At 35.4% G+C, this 19,211-nt stretch overlaps 1 protein-coding gene across 1 annotated transcript; it reads right to left on the bottom strand.

The window, feature by feature from the left end:
- Positions 1-3,223: 3,223 nt before the first annotated feature.
- RB195_025668 (uncharacterized protein) lies at positions 3,224-3,768 on the bottom strand (the record flags this gene model as incomplete). Its single annotated transcript, XM_064213907.1, has 2 exons — positions 3,224-3,379; positions 3,610-3,768. The coding sequence occupies 2 exons, from the start codon at positions 3,766-3,768 to the stop codon at positions 3,224-3,226; spliced, it is 315 nt and encodes a 104-aa protein (XP_064069788.1).
- Positions 3,769-19,211: the final 15,443 nt, after the last annotated feature.

Below are 19,211 nucleotides of genomic sequence, written 5' to 3'. Positions count from 1 at the left end.
TGAAACTTTCCAAGATACTCCTAGTAGTTTGCGAAATATCTTTTTCTGTACTCATCAGTATTGATAAATTGTGTTATAGTATGATAAATATTGCGAAAGGGAACCACTCGTTGTGTATCTGTATCATTATCATTTAGAGGATGTTTTTATGAAGGTGATGCATTATTTTAAACAAAATTCAGCACTAATGTAGTGAAGTTGTCCTGGATTTCTGTTCCGTTTCTTTCAAGATCACGATTATATACCGTAGATAGTTCAGAGAGGAAAGTTATTTTAAAGGCAACGTACAACGAAATTGACGTGGTATGGAAACTTCGGGGCAGCTGTAGTGTAGCAGTTAGAGGTCCCGCTTCCTGCACGATCGATCAGTGGTTCGAATCCCCCCTAGCGCTCACCAAGCCTTTCATCCCTCCGGGGTCGAGAAATTGGTACCAGACTTGTCTGGGAGGATAAAAACACTGACTTGACACATCGGCTAGCCACCGCAAGTCATTGTATAGGCCAGTTACACATTCATAACCCTCCTCAAGCGATTCTGAATTGAAGTGAACGTGGGGGCGCATCCATCCCAAGCGGATTGATTAATGCCAGAAATCTTATCTTTTATCTTTTATGGAAACTCCAGCAGAACTGTAGAGTTCTGAGTCTTAGATTATGGATACGAGCGTGACTCAGCTTATCCTCTTCTAATTGTCGTAAAAGACAGCATGGAAGACAGCGTTCTTTCTTACGATTGCAGTTGCAACACGCATCCTTGTGCACGCGCCGCGTCCACAATCGAGCGTTCCAAGATTAATGAAGCCTCCTCACCAGATTATTTAAGTAAAACTAATAAATAGGCTGCTAAGAACCGTATGTAGCGAATTAGCTAGAGAAGTGCATCGGGCAAAGTCATTACTAAATACATGATGATGTAATAAACCACTCACTGTTTTTTGAACCACATCTGCGGACTTGTTACCTTTCCTATACTTGTTTCTTTCTCATTTTTGTATACCACTATCTGTGGATGTCCTACTCCTTGAAAAAACCCATAATACCTTCGTTTGAAGTTCGGACTTCAGCGAATACGGTTCTATTCCCAGAATAGGAAGGGAAAGCTCTTGAATTTTCATTACTCTTAGATGCATAGAGCAGAAATTGGAATTTTCAAACAATATCCTCTTTAATTGTTTTCTTTACGTAGGACTTTCTTTTTTGGGTGGATAAGGCGTTTGATCGGATTAGTCACGTTCGATTTCACCCCTTTCAGGCTCTGAAGAAGGCGATTTTGCCGAAACGTTAGCCACAAATAAAGGATTATAATAACCTCGTGTACGGCTCTACTAAAGAAAACAATTATTGAAGCATTAACATGCCGAGGTTTATCGAAAGTCGCACATGGAGAATATCCTCTTTGTTTTTGTTTATTATGCAATTAATACAATAACTTATGTCATACCTTGAGGAAAATTTGCGAGAGTTTAGCACAGGCTTGGGAAGCATTATTAGCGTATGGCATTGATGGGCCTCGGCAAGCACAATGATGAAAAGGTGCCATCTGATGAATCAATGCAAGTCTTTGCGATTTTGCGTCTTTTTTCCTTGAAGATGGAAAGTCCGTGAAAATTCTACGTTCGAGGAGTTTCTCTTCTTTGTTGCTCTGCAGCCGTTTTCACGCAGAATATTAAACGCTAATCACGAAACTGACGACACTGGACATCTGGGCAAATAAATAACTCCTAATCGCCCCGAAAAGGAGTAATAATAGCCTTAATTTTAATGATCTACGTTAGAACGGTCCACCCTTGTGCACTCACCGTAACTATTAGCGAACGGTCGAAAATCAATGAGGTTTCCTCAACAGCACATCCAAGTAAAAACAATGAGTAAGGTGTCGAGTGAACCGGAGCCCGTACAAAGGTGGCACGTTCTAAATAACCCCGTAGGAATGAGGCGGTTCCCACGCCGTTTTACCGGATGATTATGGAAATTGAGCGGAAACATGCTAGTACTCGTAATCTACAGCCGGAGCTCAACAAAAGATGAAGGATACAGTGTCTGGAGTTAATCAATCCGCTTGGAATGCACCAACACTTCACTTCAGAATCGTTTAGGTTTACGAACGTGTAACTGGCCTATAAAGTAACTTGGGGAGGCTAACCGATGAGTCAACTCAATGTTTTTATCCTTCCAGACAGGCCCTGTACCGATTTGTCGACCCCGGAGGTGCACAGAACTTGGTTTGCACAAGGGCGGATTCGAACTTCAGATCGATCGTGGCAGCGGAAACTCGTGCCGACTGCGATACACCAGCTCCTATAACCCACAGCCCACAGAGACCTTAACATCGTCAGTGTCGTGATACGCTACATTCAGTGAACGGCTATGGGTGGTTTCTGGAAAAAAATAATTTTTCCGTCTGTAGTTAAATTGGAGCTGGAGAATTGCTCTCGGCTCCATCAGCGGTTTTTTCAAAGTTGGCGTTAAAGGCATCATCCCACGAATCTGGAGTGGTACGGATTTCCGGTGGAGTATTCGTATACGGGATCGTAGGTTACTGAGAGAAGGGCGATTCCGTACATTTCTTCCTAATTGCCTGTAGAAAACGACCCGGAAGATACGGCTTTGAACGTTCCGGCGCACTATTTTCCACATGGAATTCGATTGGAGCGCGCCAACCTTGTGCACGCGCGCATCTTCCGAGCCGTTTTTTACGGCGAGAAGAAAAGAAGAAGAAGAAGAGATGAAGAAATGGACGGAATCACACCCCTCTCCATAATCTACTATCCCGTGTGCAAATACTCCACCTGAGATCCGCACCACCTCAGATTCGTGGTATGCTGCCTTTAAATAGTTTTCTCTTGCTCAACTATTCTACCTCAGGGTAGAATTAGGCGAAATCACTTGCTAGTGCACCACTTTTCTTTGACTTTTTCCTTTGTTTTGCCAAATGTTAATTATTAACTGTTTAGAGCTTTTCGCTTTTATTTCACTGGTCTCATGATGAGCTGTTTTTCTTGGTTTTTCTTTACGACGTCGACCGTTGAGGAGGAGAATTGAAATGTATTGATTTCAGCAGAAGTGAAGTACATGGTAATCCTTGAGGCTTTTGACAGAAGGTTGTCTAATTTGTATCTTCTTAAAAGATATTTGAAAGAGTACAGCATGAATATGCCACTGTTTATTGAATTTATCGGACTCTAATCACATTTTTCGATAAAACAGGTGAAGAAATTTATTCCTAACAAGCATGAAGTTTTTTGCAGATCACTTCCGGTGCTTCCAAACAGCTCAAAAAATCGAGAATTCCATTTAATTCTTCTTTGACCAAAAGATCACATTCCTTTTGAGCCCACGGAAACCGTTCGAGGAATTTCTCACATCCTTTCACAAAAACCTAAATGTTTCAAATGGATAAACGAGATGAGTCTGAAATAACTGCTAATATTGAAACAACTGTTTTCTGAAATCATGAAATGAACGTTTGCCCTAAAATGTCGTCTTTTTTAATTTTAGAAACTGCAATATTTATTTATTTATTTACTATTATTCCGTTGCGTCATTTTTTTTGCATAAAATACAAAATAGTAGCAAAGAAAAAATCCCTAACGTATCCGAAACACTCACATCTTCGAGCTTTCTGAGGTCCTCTTTTAGCGAGGGTAGAACGAGCAGGACAGACATTTTGCACGTTTCGCACAAGTAGCCGGTCCCGTTTGATGGTTTAAGAGGGTTGGCATCCACAGCAACGATGAATACAAGTAGGGCCAAAGTAGGGCGATTCATTTGCGAATGACAAAGCTAAAACTATTGTGGATTCTTTTTTCTTTGATAAAAACTAAGGAAAGGGACTAGGAAACAGAGTGTTTGGAATGAACATGGTCGCCTGTGATCGCATTTTTTTGATAAATCTACTTTATATAGGCCTTATACCAATTACACCTTATCGAGAATTGTACTTTTAGATCATATTCTTGGCGATCTGACAGTAGACAGACAATCTTCGCCTTTAATAAGGACATAGGTTAAAGAATAATCGAGAGAACTCAGCGCATCGTTGGAGTCGACAAACAAAAGGCATTTATCTAGAAACTAGTATGTATAGGATCTGCGGAACACCTCCTGAGATCAATAAAATTCATTCATTCGTTCCAATATTACAGGAATTTTAAGCTGAATGGAAGCCGAGTTCTTCACAGCAAAAGCAGTTTTTTTCCTTTGAATGCTTTAATTTTATTATTTATTATTTTTTTTTCAATTTTTTTAAAACTGTACAATTACATAGTCGTTTCTTACCCAATAAAAAAGATTAAAATAAAAAAGGTTCTGAAATTTTCTAAAATCTTCTTTTGTATTGGGTAAGTAACGATTGAATCTTCCGCTTCCTTGTTAATTTCGTTGCTTTTCTCATATCAAATGTTAGGACACTTCATGCACTTATGTAGTGCTGATAATCCAGAATTTTCAGCCCCAAAGTACATTGGTAGAGCTAAGTACGCAACGTTAATCGAACCTTATGGGGATGAGGCGACGCGTTCGAGTTCATTTCAGAATGATTTTCATATTTATGAACGCATGAGTAGCCTTACGATGATTTCTGAGAGCGACCCGAAGTCCCAAGTCACTGTCATTCAGTATCTTCCATGACAAGTACCAATTTATCGACTTCGAAAAGGAAAGAACCTTGGTTGGCGCAGGGGCGGTTTCGAACCATCGATGCATCGTGCAGTCACCGCCACTCCGGTTACCGGCTGCGCTATATCCATCCCTCTTAGAACCAAATGTTTTGAAATAGGCGAAAGCATTCATTTTTCCTTCTGCTTTCTTTCGAATCCTGAGATTGATTGATAGCATTTGCTCATCGGAAACTTTCTTTTCACGTCTGTAGCGCGTTACTAAGACGCTACTATTATCTTCACCTCTTTTATTTTCGTTTAATTTTAATTGAACCCCCTCACTAGCCTTCTAGGTGAGTTCTTAGCCAAAAATGTGTTTTTCAGTTTATATCACTGTGGATTAGTCGAAATGAGCTTTATTGTTTTTTTCTGTACAGTTGTTATATTTAGAAAAATAAGTTACGGAACTCTGCTTAAACATTTTGCTTAACTTCATTGGAATTTGCTGAAAATTTTTGGACTATATTATGAGACTCACATCGCCGTGTTGGTGAAGAGCTCCTGATTCCCAATATGTATGCATTCTTGAAGATGTAGAGCATTGAAAAACGTTGCGAAAAAATGGCCAAAAAAGAAAAGATCTGCTGATTCTGCGGAAGTTGATGAATCTGATGCAATATTGATATTAGAGTTTTGCTGTGGTGTTTATCCGTACGAATGTTGCAACTTTTCCCAGTACGATGGTTTTGAGATATTAAATTTTTCTTGGAAAAAGAGAAAAAAAATAAAATTAGATCAAAACGTATGAAAAAGATAGGTAGACCTTGCAATTTTTCTGTAGAAATTTTGTCAAACCTTCTCTAACACACATACATAGAATAGTAAGGATAAGCTGTTATTCAGTATTGCCCACCGTAGAGAGTAGTTAGGAAATTATTCATGCAAATCCTTTCACGGTTTCGCTCTTCTTATCCTCTAATCCCATAGTTATATTTTGTGATTTTGACGTCACAATGCCCATTTTGAAGAACAAGTTCAGTTAAAACCTTACTACATTGTGAATAAGAAACTTCTGAAACTTTTTCTTCTGACAAAATCTTTTTTTTTCAAGTAAATTCTTTATCGGTTGATTTGTACGACTTGATGTCTTAATAGTTTTTAAAATGTCTGGCTTAAACAATACAACAGTAAGAGTCTAACGAGCAGCATTCGTTTTCGAGTGGAAATGTTTTTCAGTCCCCGTCATGCAATTGAAAACGAGTTTCTCTCATTGTTCAACTATGTCATATTTTATATCTATTTTTTTTTCCGTACCTTCTTTTCCCGCAGTAGGATTCTTGGATCACCCGTCGTTTTTTATTTTTACGGGCTCTACATCACTTTTTCTTTAATTTAATTTCACAAAGATTATTACAAATATGTAGTATATGTTTATTTGATTTCTTGGTCTCTCAAAACATTCAAAAATTTTTCGTTGCTCATCTACAAATGAGTCGATTTAGTATTACTATGTAGACCTACGTAGAAGTAGTGATGATAATAATAATTCAATAATCTCAAATAATTGTAATAAAAATAAATAAATAAATGAGAAAGTAGAATAATAAAGTAGAAATTGAATGTGTAGGTGATTGAGGATCTAACGACACAATGCTTTATACTACTTTCACTTCTGTTTACTTGAAAATGAAAATATGACAAGTTTAAGAATTCGTATTAAAGTGGTTACTAGTAAATAAGCGTTGATTATGTCAACGGTTTGATTGCAAGCATTTGTTGACATCACATCACAGTATCGACACACAACCAAACAAACTATGTATGTCCGTAGTTGGATTCCATAGGGCTTTCCGAGTTCAGTATCAGCCCTTGAGAGACCCGCTATGGTAATTGTTTACTACTTTCGTCCCCTATCATATCAATTTCAATATCAATAAGCCGTTCGTTTAGCTCCGGATAGCGGCTTGTAATGATGTTTTTTCCAGAAGCGCAGAAATCCTAGACGAGTTTTCCTGCTCATGAGGAAGAAATAAAACAAACAGATTAATGGAAATATCCTATAAAATAAAGAGTGATAGGCAAGGATAGGTCATTCCTGATTGTCTGTAAAAGCAGAAATCTCTTCTCGAGTATTTTACTGCATACTGCAAAGCTTGCTTCTTTTAATGTCTGACATGTAAATAATTGATAGCCAATTATTTTTGTCTTGCATGTACTTGTTTTTTGCTTGTTGGACAGGAAACTTATCGTGGATTGCACGTACAAATATGTATGTGGTTGCTCAATACCTATTTCTATTTTTATTTTATTTTTTTTGCAGATTTTTGGATTGTGAGTACTAGTCAGCTGAGATTTCTGAGTTAAAGGCATCACCACCAGGAATCTGAGGTGGTACGGGTTTCAGGCGGAGTATTCGTATACGGGATCGTAGATTATAGAGAGATGGGCGATCCCGTCCATTTCTTCCTAATTGCCGTAAAAAACAGCCCAGAAGATACGGCTTCGGGCGTCCCGGCGCTTTATTTCCTACAAGAAGTTCGAGTGGAGCGCGCCAACCTTGTGCACGCGCCGCATCTTCCGGGCCGTTTTTTACTGCAATTAGGGAGAAATGGATAGAATCACCCTTCTCTCCGTAATCTACAATCTCGTATACGAATACTCCACCTGAAATCCGTACCACCTCAGATTCGTGGAGTGATACCTTTAATAAGCATTCCTTAGATTTCATATTTCAGAAAGGTAGACAATGCGGTTTCCAATCTGACAAAAAGAAATCTGCCATCTCCGTCTTTTGTTGCTTCGTCGTGTGCCTGTGTTAGCGGCGTGGTGGGAAATGCAAAATGATAAAAATCGTTATGACCATGTGGGAACATTTTTTTGTTGCAAAAAGCAAAATCACGAGAAAAGGCAGTTAAAACCAATCATCTTTACGCGTAATCATTTCTGACATGTTACAGTACGGATAGGAACGTTTTCACCTGATCATACCTTCTCGCTCATGTCTCATCCGGTTTTAACTTCACTTTTTTTTTGCTATACATTAGACAGCAGGAGTATAATAAGAGTTGACTGGACATTCTGTTCGTGATACTTATTCCCATTACTTACGGGAAACATCTGCAATTTGTGTCTCATTGTTTATGTTTACAGGTATAGACTTTTTCAATCTGTTCATTTCCTTATTCTCCGAATTCTATGTTCACGTAATTCCGAAGTAACGTTGTTAAAAATTTGTTCAAAACACCGTCTGATCCTTATTTGTATGAACGTCTATTAATGAAAGATACTTGTCAGTGTAACTGGTTACATATGTGCGCGGTAGAACATCCGATAATGACTTATAATGGATGAAATTTTATGTTTTACAGTGGTAGGACATTTCTGAGTTATTTCATAGTCATGTGATTTTGAAGAGAAAGTGCTGGAGAAAGTAGGACGTTGACGTAAATATTTTTTGTTTGTTTCTACTTTTTAGGTACTGCGACAGCCTAAATAATTTTAATAGGAACGTAAAACAAAAGGTAAAAATGTGTAAAAAATGTAGTTCAAAATGATTTCCGCTAACAATACTATGGTCAAAAATCTACTTGAAGTTTTCATTTAAGCTTCACGGATACTATGAAATGAGGAAATTTCCTTTTCTAGATTGATAGCACTGGCAGTGACATCCTTGCAAAGGTTCCTCCCAATATATTTCCAGTTGCTCCAGAGCTACACATGTTTTGTAAATATAAAAAAATGGATTTTTCGATTTTTTATCAACGTATGATTTTGTTGAGCTTAGAATCTGAATAGAATCAGAGTGTAGAGTTCGAGCCAGATGTTGAAGTAGAACTATAGTTTTCTTTCAGCATCAATCGTTTTCTCTTACTTATTGATTGAAGAAGTTTTATCCACAAATATGCACTATTAGTCAACGTCACTGTTATTTTCTCTCATGCTAATTATGTTTTATTTTAGAATTGCGCAGTTTTTTTTCCTTAATTCTTAGTTTCTGTACTTTTTTCTCTTGATGGAAAAAAAGTTAATGCTTCTGTGAATCGTTTTGCAAATCCTCATTATCCTTCTTTCTTTTTCTTGACAATTATGCAAATTATTTTTCTCTTATCCCAGTCTTTCATGCTATACTGAAACTCATCATAGTTCACTACTTTCTCATGACGCACATGTTGACACATGTTCTGCTATATAGTTGATAAAATATGAGATAATTGGTTTAGGATTATGTCATATCGTTTGTGTTACAGTATTTTCGTTACGGTTTTCGAAGGTAATGATTTTAGCAAACAAATTTTCGTTCACCAGGTAATGTCTAACGTCACCTTCAGTATCAAAAATGGGCATAGACGTCATTCGGTAATAATCTTAATACTTTTCTCTGAATATATTTCTAGCATTGTCCTCTAATGCTAATCCTGCCGTTTCTTTTTTGTGTTTCTCAACTTCATTCCCTCACGTCATTGTGTTCTTTCTTCACGGTGAACTATGGTGATTATCTTAATGGTTTAACGCCTCTAAGAACTTTGGAAAAATTTATCTGTAGGTAGCAATTGCTTTGATTTCCGAAGACTTTCGTTTCGTTTTGATTCGCTGTTGGATTATATTGTAAATTTTTCCGACTTTCATTTTTGGGACTGCTACACTATTACACAAAGGTCTGCTTTAGTTATTTATTCATATTTATCATTTACATGTTTTGCATAACTATATACAAATAGATTTCAGCAACATATATGGAAAAGTCTAAGGTGAAATTCTTCTATTTCCTATGCTAAACACCTTCATATTTTTGCCATCTTATAGAATTTTTGGGAAATGTTTAGGATTTTTCTAAATACTAATTTTGTACATAGTACTAGCTGTTTTCCTTGCATGCGGACATTTCGGACATTGCATTGTTTGAAAAATTTGTTGCATTTTGTCTAAATAAGCATTCTTGGCTGCACTATTCAGATTAAAAATTGAAAACAAAACAATATTTGGCTTCTATTTCGTTTATTGAGTGTAAAAGTGCCTCTAAAAACATCGATCTATCGATCCACCTATTTTTTAAAAAATAAAGATGCTGTTGTTAATTAATTATCCATTTGAAAACGCTTGCATAAAATTTCCTAAATGCATTTTTAGGGCTTTACGGAATGTTGTGGAATCCGTTAAATTTTGTTTCCCATGTTTTTTTAGAGATTTTTTTTGTAACTCTGAGAAGGAACGTGGTATGATGGATGTTTGGGTGTATTATTTGGATGTATTGCTCCTGCTAAAAAATGTTTTACGATAGATTTCGGATAAACTCTTGACAGACAAGCAGACATCTGTATCCATGTGTCTCAGCAGTAGTTTTTTTTTTTATCCGAGAAGCGGTTAGGATTTACTGCGAACACCACTGTACCCAGTTTGGGGCAATAACTGAAAGAAATCATGATTGGATAGAAGAAACATAGACGATTTTATTCCACTTCTTTTAGCATTAAACGGAGCGCAGAATCACGCCGATACCTTCATTTTCGCTGCAATTTCCGCTAAAAGAACGAATATATTGGGTGTGGAACCAGAATTTAATGAAGTTCATGCGTCACGTATGGTTTTCCGAAGAAATATTCCAAGCAGAAACGCTGAATTACCACATTTAAGGTAGCTCTTTTGTTTTATGACAAGCTTCTCGCGTTTTCCTATTCTCATTTATTCCGTTGTTTTTGTAAAGATGTTGCTAATCTCGATTTTATGTTCATGTTCGATAGATCTCTTCTCTAATTTGTCTTGAATTCCAAACGAAATATCTGAACATTCAGATGACGTGTGGTGAATTTTTGAAGTGTCAACGGGTGTTAGTTTCCGATTGTAGCACTTTGCAGCAAAAGGATTGATTTAAAGTGCTTTGGAAATGCTAATTTAGGACTACAAAATCGAATCCTCAAAATTTGTAGTTTTGATGAACCAGTGAACGTTTTTGAAGAAGTGATTTGTCTCGAACGCTTAACGTAATTTAATTTTACGAAATAAAAAAATGTTTCAAATACGGTATAAGAAGATTTTCTGCAAACGCGATTACTAGTTGCACACTTTAAAATGTTATATAATAGCAGTTCTTTTTAAAAAATATTTCTATAAAATAATGCTACTTATATGGAAGAAGTCTCCGATAACTTTGCAAAGGGAGCTCGGCTTGTCACAGATTGAACGAATGTGAGATCACCCTCATTATAGTGAGTTTCGGATGTCGTTTCGGATCTCCCACACAATGTTTCACATTTCACTCTCCATCATCTTCTCGAATGTGTTTGTTACAAGATGTTTAAAACACATTTTTAAGTACTTTAAAGTCATAAGAAATGAGTAATTGGTAATTTATTTGTGTTCGATTTTCGTTCACTCAGATTGAGAAAATAACACTAACATGAAACATTTTTGAAAAAAAAAAATTCACATCAGTTCTTCTATTTTCTGGGAAATCGATTTTTTTAGTCGGTAATCGATGACGCATTTGTTAAATAACGCGATTATATATGACATTTTTCTAAAAAATACCACTATTATTTATAGAAAATCTTATTCCTTCATTCCTTTTCGGATGTAGGTACGTTAGAGATACGATGTCATACCTTTTCTTCTCCTTCTAAAGCATGACATTCCAATCCTGTAAAAAATTTTTTGAGAATAATTTGCTATTTTTAAAGGTATCTCATGTGAGCGTCCATAATGGCTTTTTTCCAGTCCTTCAACATATTTTTTTTTGCCTTTTTTAGAGTATTACAAAACTTCTTCTTTCACCGCATATTAACTGAGAATGAAAAGAAAAATGTGGAGCACAGTAAGTGAAAAAAAAAAACATAAATTGAAACTGAGATGCAAGTGGAAATAGTAATTCTCATTCGGTCAATTTTTTCAAAAACCAAATCATGTTTGGTGGACTCATCGTTTGTTTGAAGTTCCTGCTTTTGAAAAACAAAATAGAGGAACTGAAGGCAACTTTGGTGCAATGACGTTGATGGGAGAGAATTTCTAATAGACTATCCAGTAATTAAATGATAAGGAGTTAATGTTGTCAAAAATTAAATAGTTGTTTACGGCATCTGCGATTAAATAAATGCGATGTATGGTGGGCGTAGATCCATGAAGGACTTCTTTTTTTATTCTTAGGGAGACGTACCTGGTCACTTGTCGTTCAAAGAAATAAACAATGGCAGTATCAATCCGTGAAATCCGTTCAAATTAATAAAACAAGGCTTGAAGCGTTCATGGTAGGATAGGCTGTGTGAGGGTTCTGGTGACGTTTAGAACTTCCACAATTTTTTTCTCTGCCTTTTAAAACTGTTTTTCTATTTATCTTAGTATTCATTCTGGAGTATTGCTGAGAAAATACTTGTCTGGATTTATCATGTACTGAATAGAATGTCTACTGACCAAATTAGGTTTCTTTAAGGAATAATGAATCCAGTGTAAAAATCTGCTGTAGTATACAAAGAAAAAAAGGAATTTTAGTGAACTCCGACGCGTGATACATTTAAGCCTTTGGTTTCCAAATACTTCGGCGAGAATGCATTCAAATAATATCCTAAAAACTCAGGATTTAACATATGAAATTAGTTCTGTTTTTGATCAGGGGGCGAGAAAAAGGAGTTAGGGAATTAACATATATGTAGTTACAAAATACATTAAATATTTTAGTGAGTACTGTAGTGAATATTTTAAAAATACTGTGACAAAAGTATTCTGCCGGTACTTTTTTACGTTCAAGTGTTCATTAAGGAATGAGAAGAAGCTTCTTTATGAAAAAAAGGTTTTTCTACTTTTTCTTTTGCTATTCCACTTATCTTGCTGCTTGCAATTAATGTCTATGTCTCAATAGATTCTGCTTGTATATCCCTTTTATAAATGCTGTACGACATGCAAATTCAGTTTTTTTAATGGTCAATATTAGATTTCATCCATATCGTCCTCAATAGCAACGGATTTTTCAAAGAAACAACACGAGTAAGAAAAATAAAGTATCATATCGCATCGTTCTTCTCCATTCTCGAGAATTCGATCAAATTTCTGCAGTTAAATCCTAGTGAGTATTTAAATGAATTTTTTGTGGATTTGTATTCAAGATATATATTCTATAATTTGTAGCATATGATGCAGTCACTTGTCTATATGTATATGCATGACTTTCCAAATTTTGAATACACCGACTGCAATAGCTTTTTACTGTTGTTTTTTATTTCAACACTATTGACTTTTGTTGCTTTCGCTTGCTTAGGTGCTTGGTGGATCTTGTCTAGTCGTTTTCCTTTTCTTTTATTGCTCATCAATTTGTTTAAATCCAATATTTTCCTTCTTTTCATTGCAAAGTTTTGGTAACAAATTCATGACGATTTTCAATTTTAGCATTACCGTAATCTTGGTTCTCGTTGGAAATTCTACTTTTTTCATTGAACTCGCATACACATCTGCGGTCTGGCAGCTTCTCTTTTAATTCCGTCTGATGAACTAATTCTGTTTCCACAATTCATTAAAGGGGGAAAAAAGTTGTTTTGAGATGAAAGTTATTATATCGTTTGCCAAAATCTACTTAAAGCTAATTTCTGAAGCCTCGACAATTTTCGAAAGTGTCAGCGATCAGAAGTAGGACCGCATGTCTATATTGTTTGTATTTTTAGTATACATAGAGTGTTTTGCAAACGCCACGAACTCATTTGTTCCTCACAGTCCTCGATTGGTCTCATTTTTGCAGCCTCACAATGTGTATAGACTTTATTGAGACATGTAACTGTAAATCAGCGGAGTTCCTTAGTCTTCTTGGATAATCAATGGATGTTACTGCTCCTCGATAACTCTTATCCTGCTTCTTGTATTGGTCAAACGAAGCTCAAATATGTTTCAAAAGTGCGAAGAACCTCTTCGGGATAAACTCGAGTTTCTCCTCACATTTCTCCTTTTCGTGGAAAAGGGAGATGCATTTTCAGAGTACCAGATTTTCCTCACTTTGTAAATTAAATTTATTCGTAGGTTTATTTTAGTTTTCACCAACATAAAGTGCGATTTCAATAGATGTGGGCTGAAGAAAAAACATGTAATAAGAGTACGGATAAAAATTTTCTCCTAATCCAAAGTAAATGACTATATTTTTTTTACTACTTGCTGAATCTTAAATTCAGGTAGTGAAGCAATATCCAGTAAAAAAATCATGTGAAAGGTCATGCTTTATAATGCATGTTTAGGATTTTTTTCCAGTCAGTTGCAATGACAAGTTATCAGATTTTGTTCCTCTGTGCTATGACTTCGTGCTCATATTCGGTAAAGAACTGTAAATCCAACAACTACGAGATGTTGGAACTCATCAGTACATTGTGGATCTATCTCCGCAATATTTGAACTGTTTAGATAGTGGCCTTTCTTGTCTCAGAGATGGAGAAGAACTCTGAAAACCAACTCTTTTTCATTGGCTTTAAATATTTCTGTGTCCGATTTCTGCGACTGTTTTTCAGGATTTTGCTATATGAATAAGTAAGAAGGATTATGCGGTGTATTGCATCAGTTTTCATTAAAAATGCTTACGACATTCTGCATCACTTGCTTGTGACAAAGTCTCATAGTCAGTTCCGGAAATATTATTCTCTTAGCAGAGGGCCAATCCGCTGTGGTTGAACAAATAGTATTATTTCCATTGCTCATTGCTTTTCTGTTTTGTTTGTTGAAATCAAACCAGTTACTGTGGATTAAAATAAGTCTGTGCATGTGATATATAGTACATTTGGTTTTATCGAAAGAAGGTTTTAACAGTAAAAATAGCTTGAAAATTGGAAACGGTTTCAATGAATGTATAAATACACATAGAACGTTCATAAACGAAAATTCGAAAATAGGATTTAAATTTAAACTTTGAGTTTAAAATCCGTGAACTTGAAACTACTAATCCACAGTAATTTGATCACTGTGTTGTTTCAAATTATGAATCCCGAAATTTTACGTTCACGTTGGAGTAGATGCACAGTAAAAAAGTGACTTCTCATCTTTTATAGTATAACTTTTATAAATTGATTAAAATGACTATTTGAAAAAATGCACATAAGTAATGGAGAACCAGGAACGTTACCAAATACTAACGATACAATAGGATACAAAAAATATGGTGCAAAAACCCAAAAAACTCAGTATAACTTCTATAACCTCACCTTTGTAGACTTCTGCATACCTAAGAAACCTAGAAATATCTGCCTATATTAAAACATATTCAAAATATTCATGTTTTGATGACTAAATGGCAATAACTTATAGAAGTTGCTTCAATTGAGATGAATTTAAAAAAAAAAGTTGACCTGTAAACCCAAACCTAGAAGGGTTAGGGTGGAGAAGGCTTTTCAGTGTAATCAATCAAAATTATAATATTTTTCAATCATTTTGATATCTCAACCTATTTTTCTGTCATTGCGTCCAATATTTAACGGAATCCATTATTTTTCTCTTATAGGGAATCAGTGAATAATTTTTGTTCTTGTCGATCGAAAAACTTGAAGGAATTATTAAATGATTTTATAGGTTTAATTGAAGCTTCCTCTGCCGGAGACGCTTTTTTTAAATGTTCATGCGCTCTTAATTAAAACCATTCAGAAAAATTCCCTTATAAACGATAAAATAAGGGACAATAAATGTTTTTCGAGGATTTGTTTATTTGACCCTTTTTCTACGCTATTATCTTTGCTATTCCTCGTTTGGAATAGTATAAACCACAATTATCGGCTATTGTTGTGTTTGTGTGCACATCGTCCAGGACGTAGCTTTTTTTTTTCGCAATGAAGCCGATCTTAATGAATTCCCTGAATCTTTTCGGCATCTGTCATCATTTAATAAAAGTGTTTTGCTGAAATTATGGATGTAATCATTTCAAAAATTGGGGCAGAAATTCAACCCCATCAACTCATCGAATCCAGTAATTTTCGAAAATCACGAAATAAAAATCTGTTGCTGTTTTTCTGATTATTCCCTTTATTTGTTAATCAATACATAGTTCCTAAGTTCACATTTCCATTATCCACAATGTCCTATTTAATATGATGACTATTTCATTATTTATTCTTTTTCACTAACGCTATTATTCATAGTCCATATTGCCAGGAGTAGAGTCCTCTAAGTGCACACATTCCTCTATTAATAGGATTAATGGAACAATTAGAAATTTGTGAATAATTTTTCTATGGTAGTTCTAGGAATATTCGTACATTAGCCCAAAACATCGCTATGCACCATGATATCCACTTCTGCGTACCCGAAAAATCTGCGATTATTTTGCTCTGGATAGTTCCTCCAGGTTGCTCTAATGATATCCTTCACAAAATGTATTAATTTTTCCCTAAAATTATTTAACTGCTATTTTTTAAATCTGTTTTTATTGATCTATCAGACGGTTTGACTTTCTTCGCTAGCAGCAGTCATATATGATACATTTATTATGTCTATCATCTGCAATACGACGAGTGGACTCTTTCCTGGATAACCAAAGCTATTACTGGTTGAAATTGCTTCAAATTGAGTTTGCATTTAGAATTCCGCTAAATAGATATGACAGGGTAAAAGACTACAGACATTCGTGCGAAAAAAAAGGGTGCAATTTTGTGGTGGACCATGAAATCATTTTTCAAACATTGTTTAAGAATTTCTTCTTGATATGCATGGTGGCATTTTACGTATTTTGTGAAGTGACAAACTCAGGATTAATTTTCCCCACTTTTAAGGACGACCGTTTCATGGAATTCGTACATCTCTTCCTCGCTTGTACATGTTTAACTAGAGTCGATGCATATATTTTCTGAGCACTTAAAAATACTTTTTGCAAGTTATATGCATTCAGATGGAAGAAGTGAAGGTTAGGCTTTTTTTACATTTCTGCCTATCCTGGACGACTCATGAAATCCTGTCGTCTGCTCTTTAAAAGTCTTTGCCACTGTTACAGGGGTTCTGGCAATTATCACCATCCACCATTATAGACTCTTATTCTTTCGATCGAAAAAATTATTATTTCTACACTAATTTTTCTATGCTGATTTTTGCTATTTTTTATTTTTGCTATTTTTCCTGATTTTTCTGATTTTTCTATGGAATAAATTCGTGGCAAGGAAAGACTACATATACTAAATTCCTAGGAATTGTTAGTATTGCTCAGGATACATGCATACTTCAGCTATGAACATGTGTGCAAACAATGTTTCTAAATATTTAATCATTTATTTGATAATTTATGTTTCTAAACATACTAACAATGTCCCTTAGGTCTTGTTTCGTCTTACTTTGTTCTCACTGCAACTAACTGACGTTTGAGCAGTACGGACCTCCTTCTAATTGATTTTTGGAGAAAAAAAAACATCCATAACATACTGTTTCGTGGATTGAGTTCGAGTTCATTTCTTGCTGCTACTGTCTTCTTACTACTGCTACATCTTCTAAAAATTTGGTCGCATATTTACACTTGAATGACCCTAAAAATCTGTGAGATCCGATTCAGTTGAGTTTAATTTTGTTGACGATGGAAATTGACGAAGCTCTTGATGTAAACAAAAAGACTCGTTCTTTCTGGATTATATTCAGAATTTCAAGAAACGATTGCTAAATTAGCTGTTGGGTTCGCAGACAATAATTAAATGTTTGAAAAAATATTTCTGTATACAGTTTTCTGTTGTCAACAACCGCAATATGAATACTGTATGTGAAGATATGAAAGTAACTTGCCATCATATAAAAAGTCATATTAGAGGTAAGGTCAATCATTCAGAGAAAGTGCCTCAGGGCTTTCTTCAAAGCATTTGTGAATTTAAGCAATATTTTCGTGAATTTATGCAATATATCTGGTGTTGAAAATGATTGCAGAAATCTCCTAGATAGTTACCTACTAAATAGAGTACTTTTCCGATGGTTGAGTCTGTGAGTTCTGTGAGTTGAATCGAATAATTGAAAAAAAAAATCTGTTGTATACTCCGTGTGCTCTCTAATTACTCTGGCGTCACAACATTTGGCACTACTATCGTTTCGTCCCGAGAAATAAGGTCGCGAATCGACAGTGGATCCTAGCATAGCTGAGCCGAGTAGGCGTGACGCGTCCGCAGGAGGACGCGCTCTCTCTCACACCTCTACTCTGCGCCAATCGATGGTACATCGAACTCACTACACTCTCAATTTCAATAAAGTCGAATCCGACTATGCTTAAGAGTGACGGTCCTCTCGTACCACAAACGAATTAAAAAATCGGATCTATTTCCGAGAAAGATGACCAAAAAAATTTAAACTTATGATTAGTAATTTTTAAGAATGATTATTCAGTTATGACGTTAAGACAGCGAAGAAGACCCGTTGTGAATGCGGGGAGAAGGTTGCAGTATTTTCCGGGAAGAAAGCTCTTGTGACTGTCACCTTGAATTCAATACAGTTTTTACTTAACTCATGATGTATAAATATAAGCTTGTATCATATAGATAGACGAAGTTATACATCAATACAAAAGTGGTGAAGATCCGTGAAGATCTGTTATGTATCATTCAGATTGGGAAATGTTTAGTATTATTTACACGCGTGGGCGTACATACATTTGTCATATGAACTGTGTACTATCTTCTATGTATCAAAAAAATTTCGTCTTCAATATTTGTGACATGAGAGCACGAACACTCTATATTTTTATTAAATCCAGTAAGCCATAAAAGTAATGATGTACTAATAGATGTACTGTGTGTTCAGCTTTATGGCAGTCTATTTTGGACTATTTTTAAATTTCGGATTTGATATAAAATGATCGGTTTAGATCATATTATTCTTTTCCCCTACTAAACGACAAACTCCGCCAAATCAGTCATATTTTATTAGGAAAGGGTTCTTCCTTAAAATATCCTCATGCCATAGCAAATAGATAGATAGGTGAAATAGATGATTCTCTTTTCTTTTATAAAAATTGAGTTTATTTGAGAAAATTAAAGGAAGAACATTAGTGGTGAGCGCTAGGTAAAGTACTATTTATTTTCACTTCACTATGACTGTTCGAGTTTTGTGAATGGAAATTTTACGGATAGTTGCATTGTGTATAGTTTTCTGAGGTTTCAGATTGTTTGCTGAGCTAAATATCTACAGATTTATAATATATTTAAGTGTTCTTAAGTTATTTTACCTTCACATATGTACATATGTACCTGAAATTACCGGACTTGTCGTCATTTCATTTCGAGGATATAGTTCGTCTTTTGATAGCGGATCCTGGGATGATTTCAAAAATTATGAATGAAAGAGGCATATAACCTTCGTACTATTACCTTCGGATATATAAATTGCCTTAATTCGTTTGCCTCCTCAGTCTTCCTTTCAGGTAGAAAGAAAGGATTCTATTTACCTTATTCTGTGAAATCTGCACAAACGGTAACGGACCCAATCGGAACATTCCTGTTATTCCAGTCTCATTGAAAAATTGCGATAAAAAAAAGTTCCTAAAAATTACGTGATAAATACAAGTTATGCATTTGCAGTAATAAGTTTTGAGCTTACTCAATAAGCGGGGGGAAGATTAGTTTATCGAACATGCCAAGAAGTGTTATTTGAAGTGAGAGAAGGGAAGCTAACATTAGTGATTTGCATCCAAAAAAAACAGTATATTTA

The sequence above is a fragment of the Necator americanus genome, chromosome X (genome assembly GCF_031761385.1).
Source record: "Necator americanus strain Aroian chromosome X, whole genome shotgun sequence".
Lineage (NCBI taxonomy): Eukaryota > Metazoa > Nematoda > Chromadorea > Rhabditida > Ancylostomatidae > Necator > Necator americanus.
This window is presented reverse-complemented; position numbering and strand designations above follow the sequence as displayed.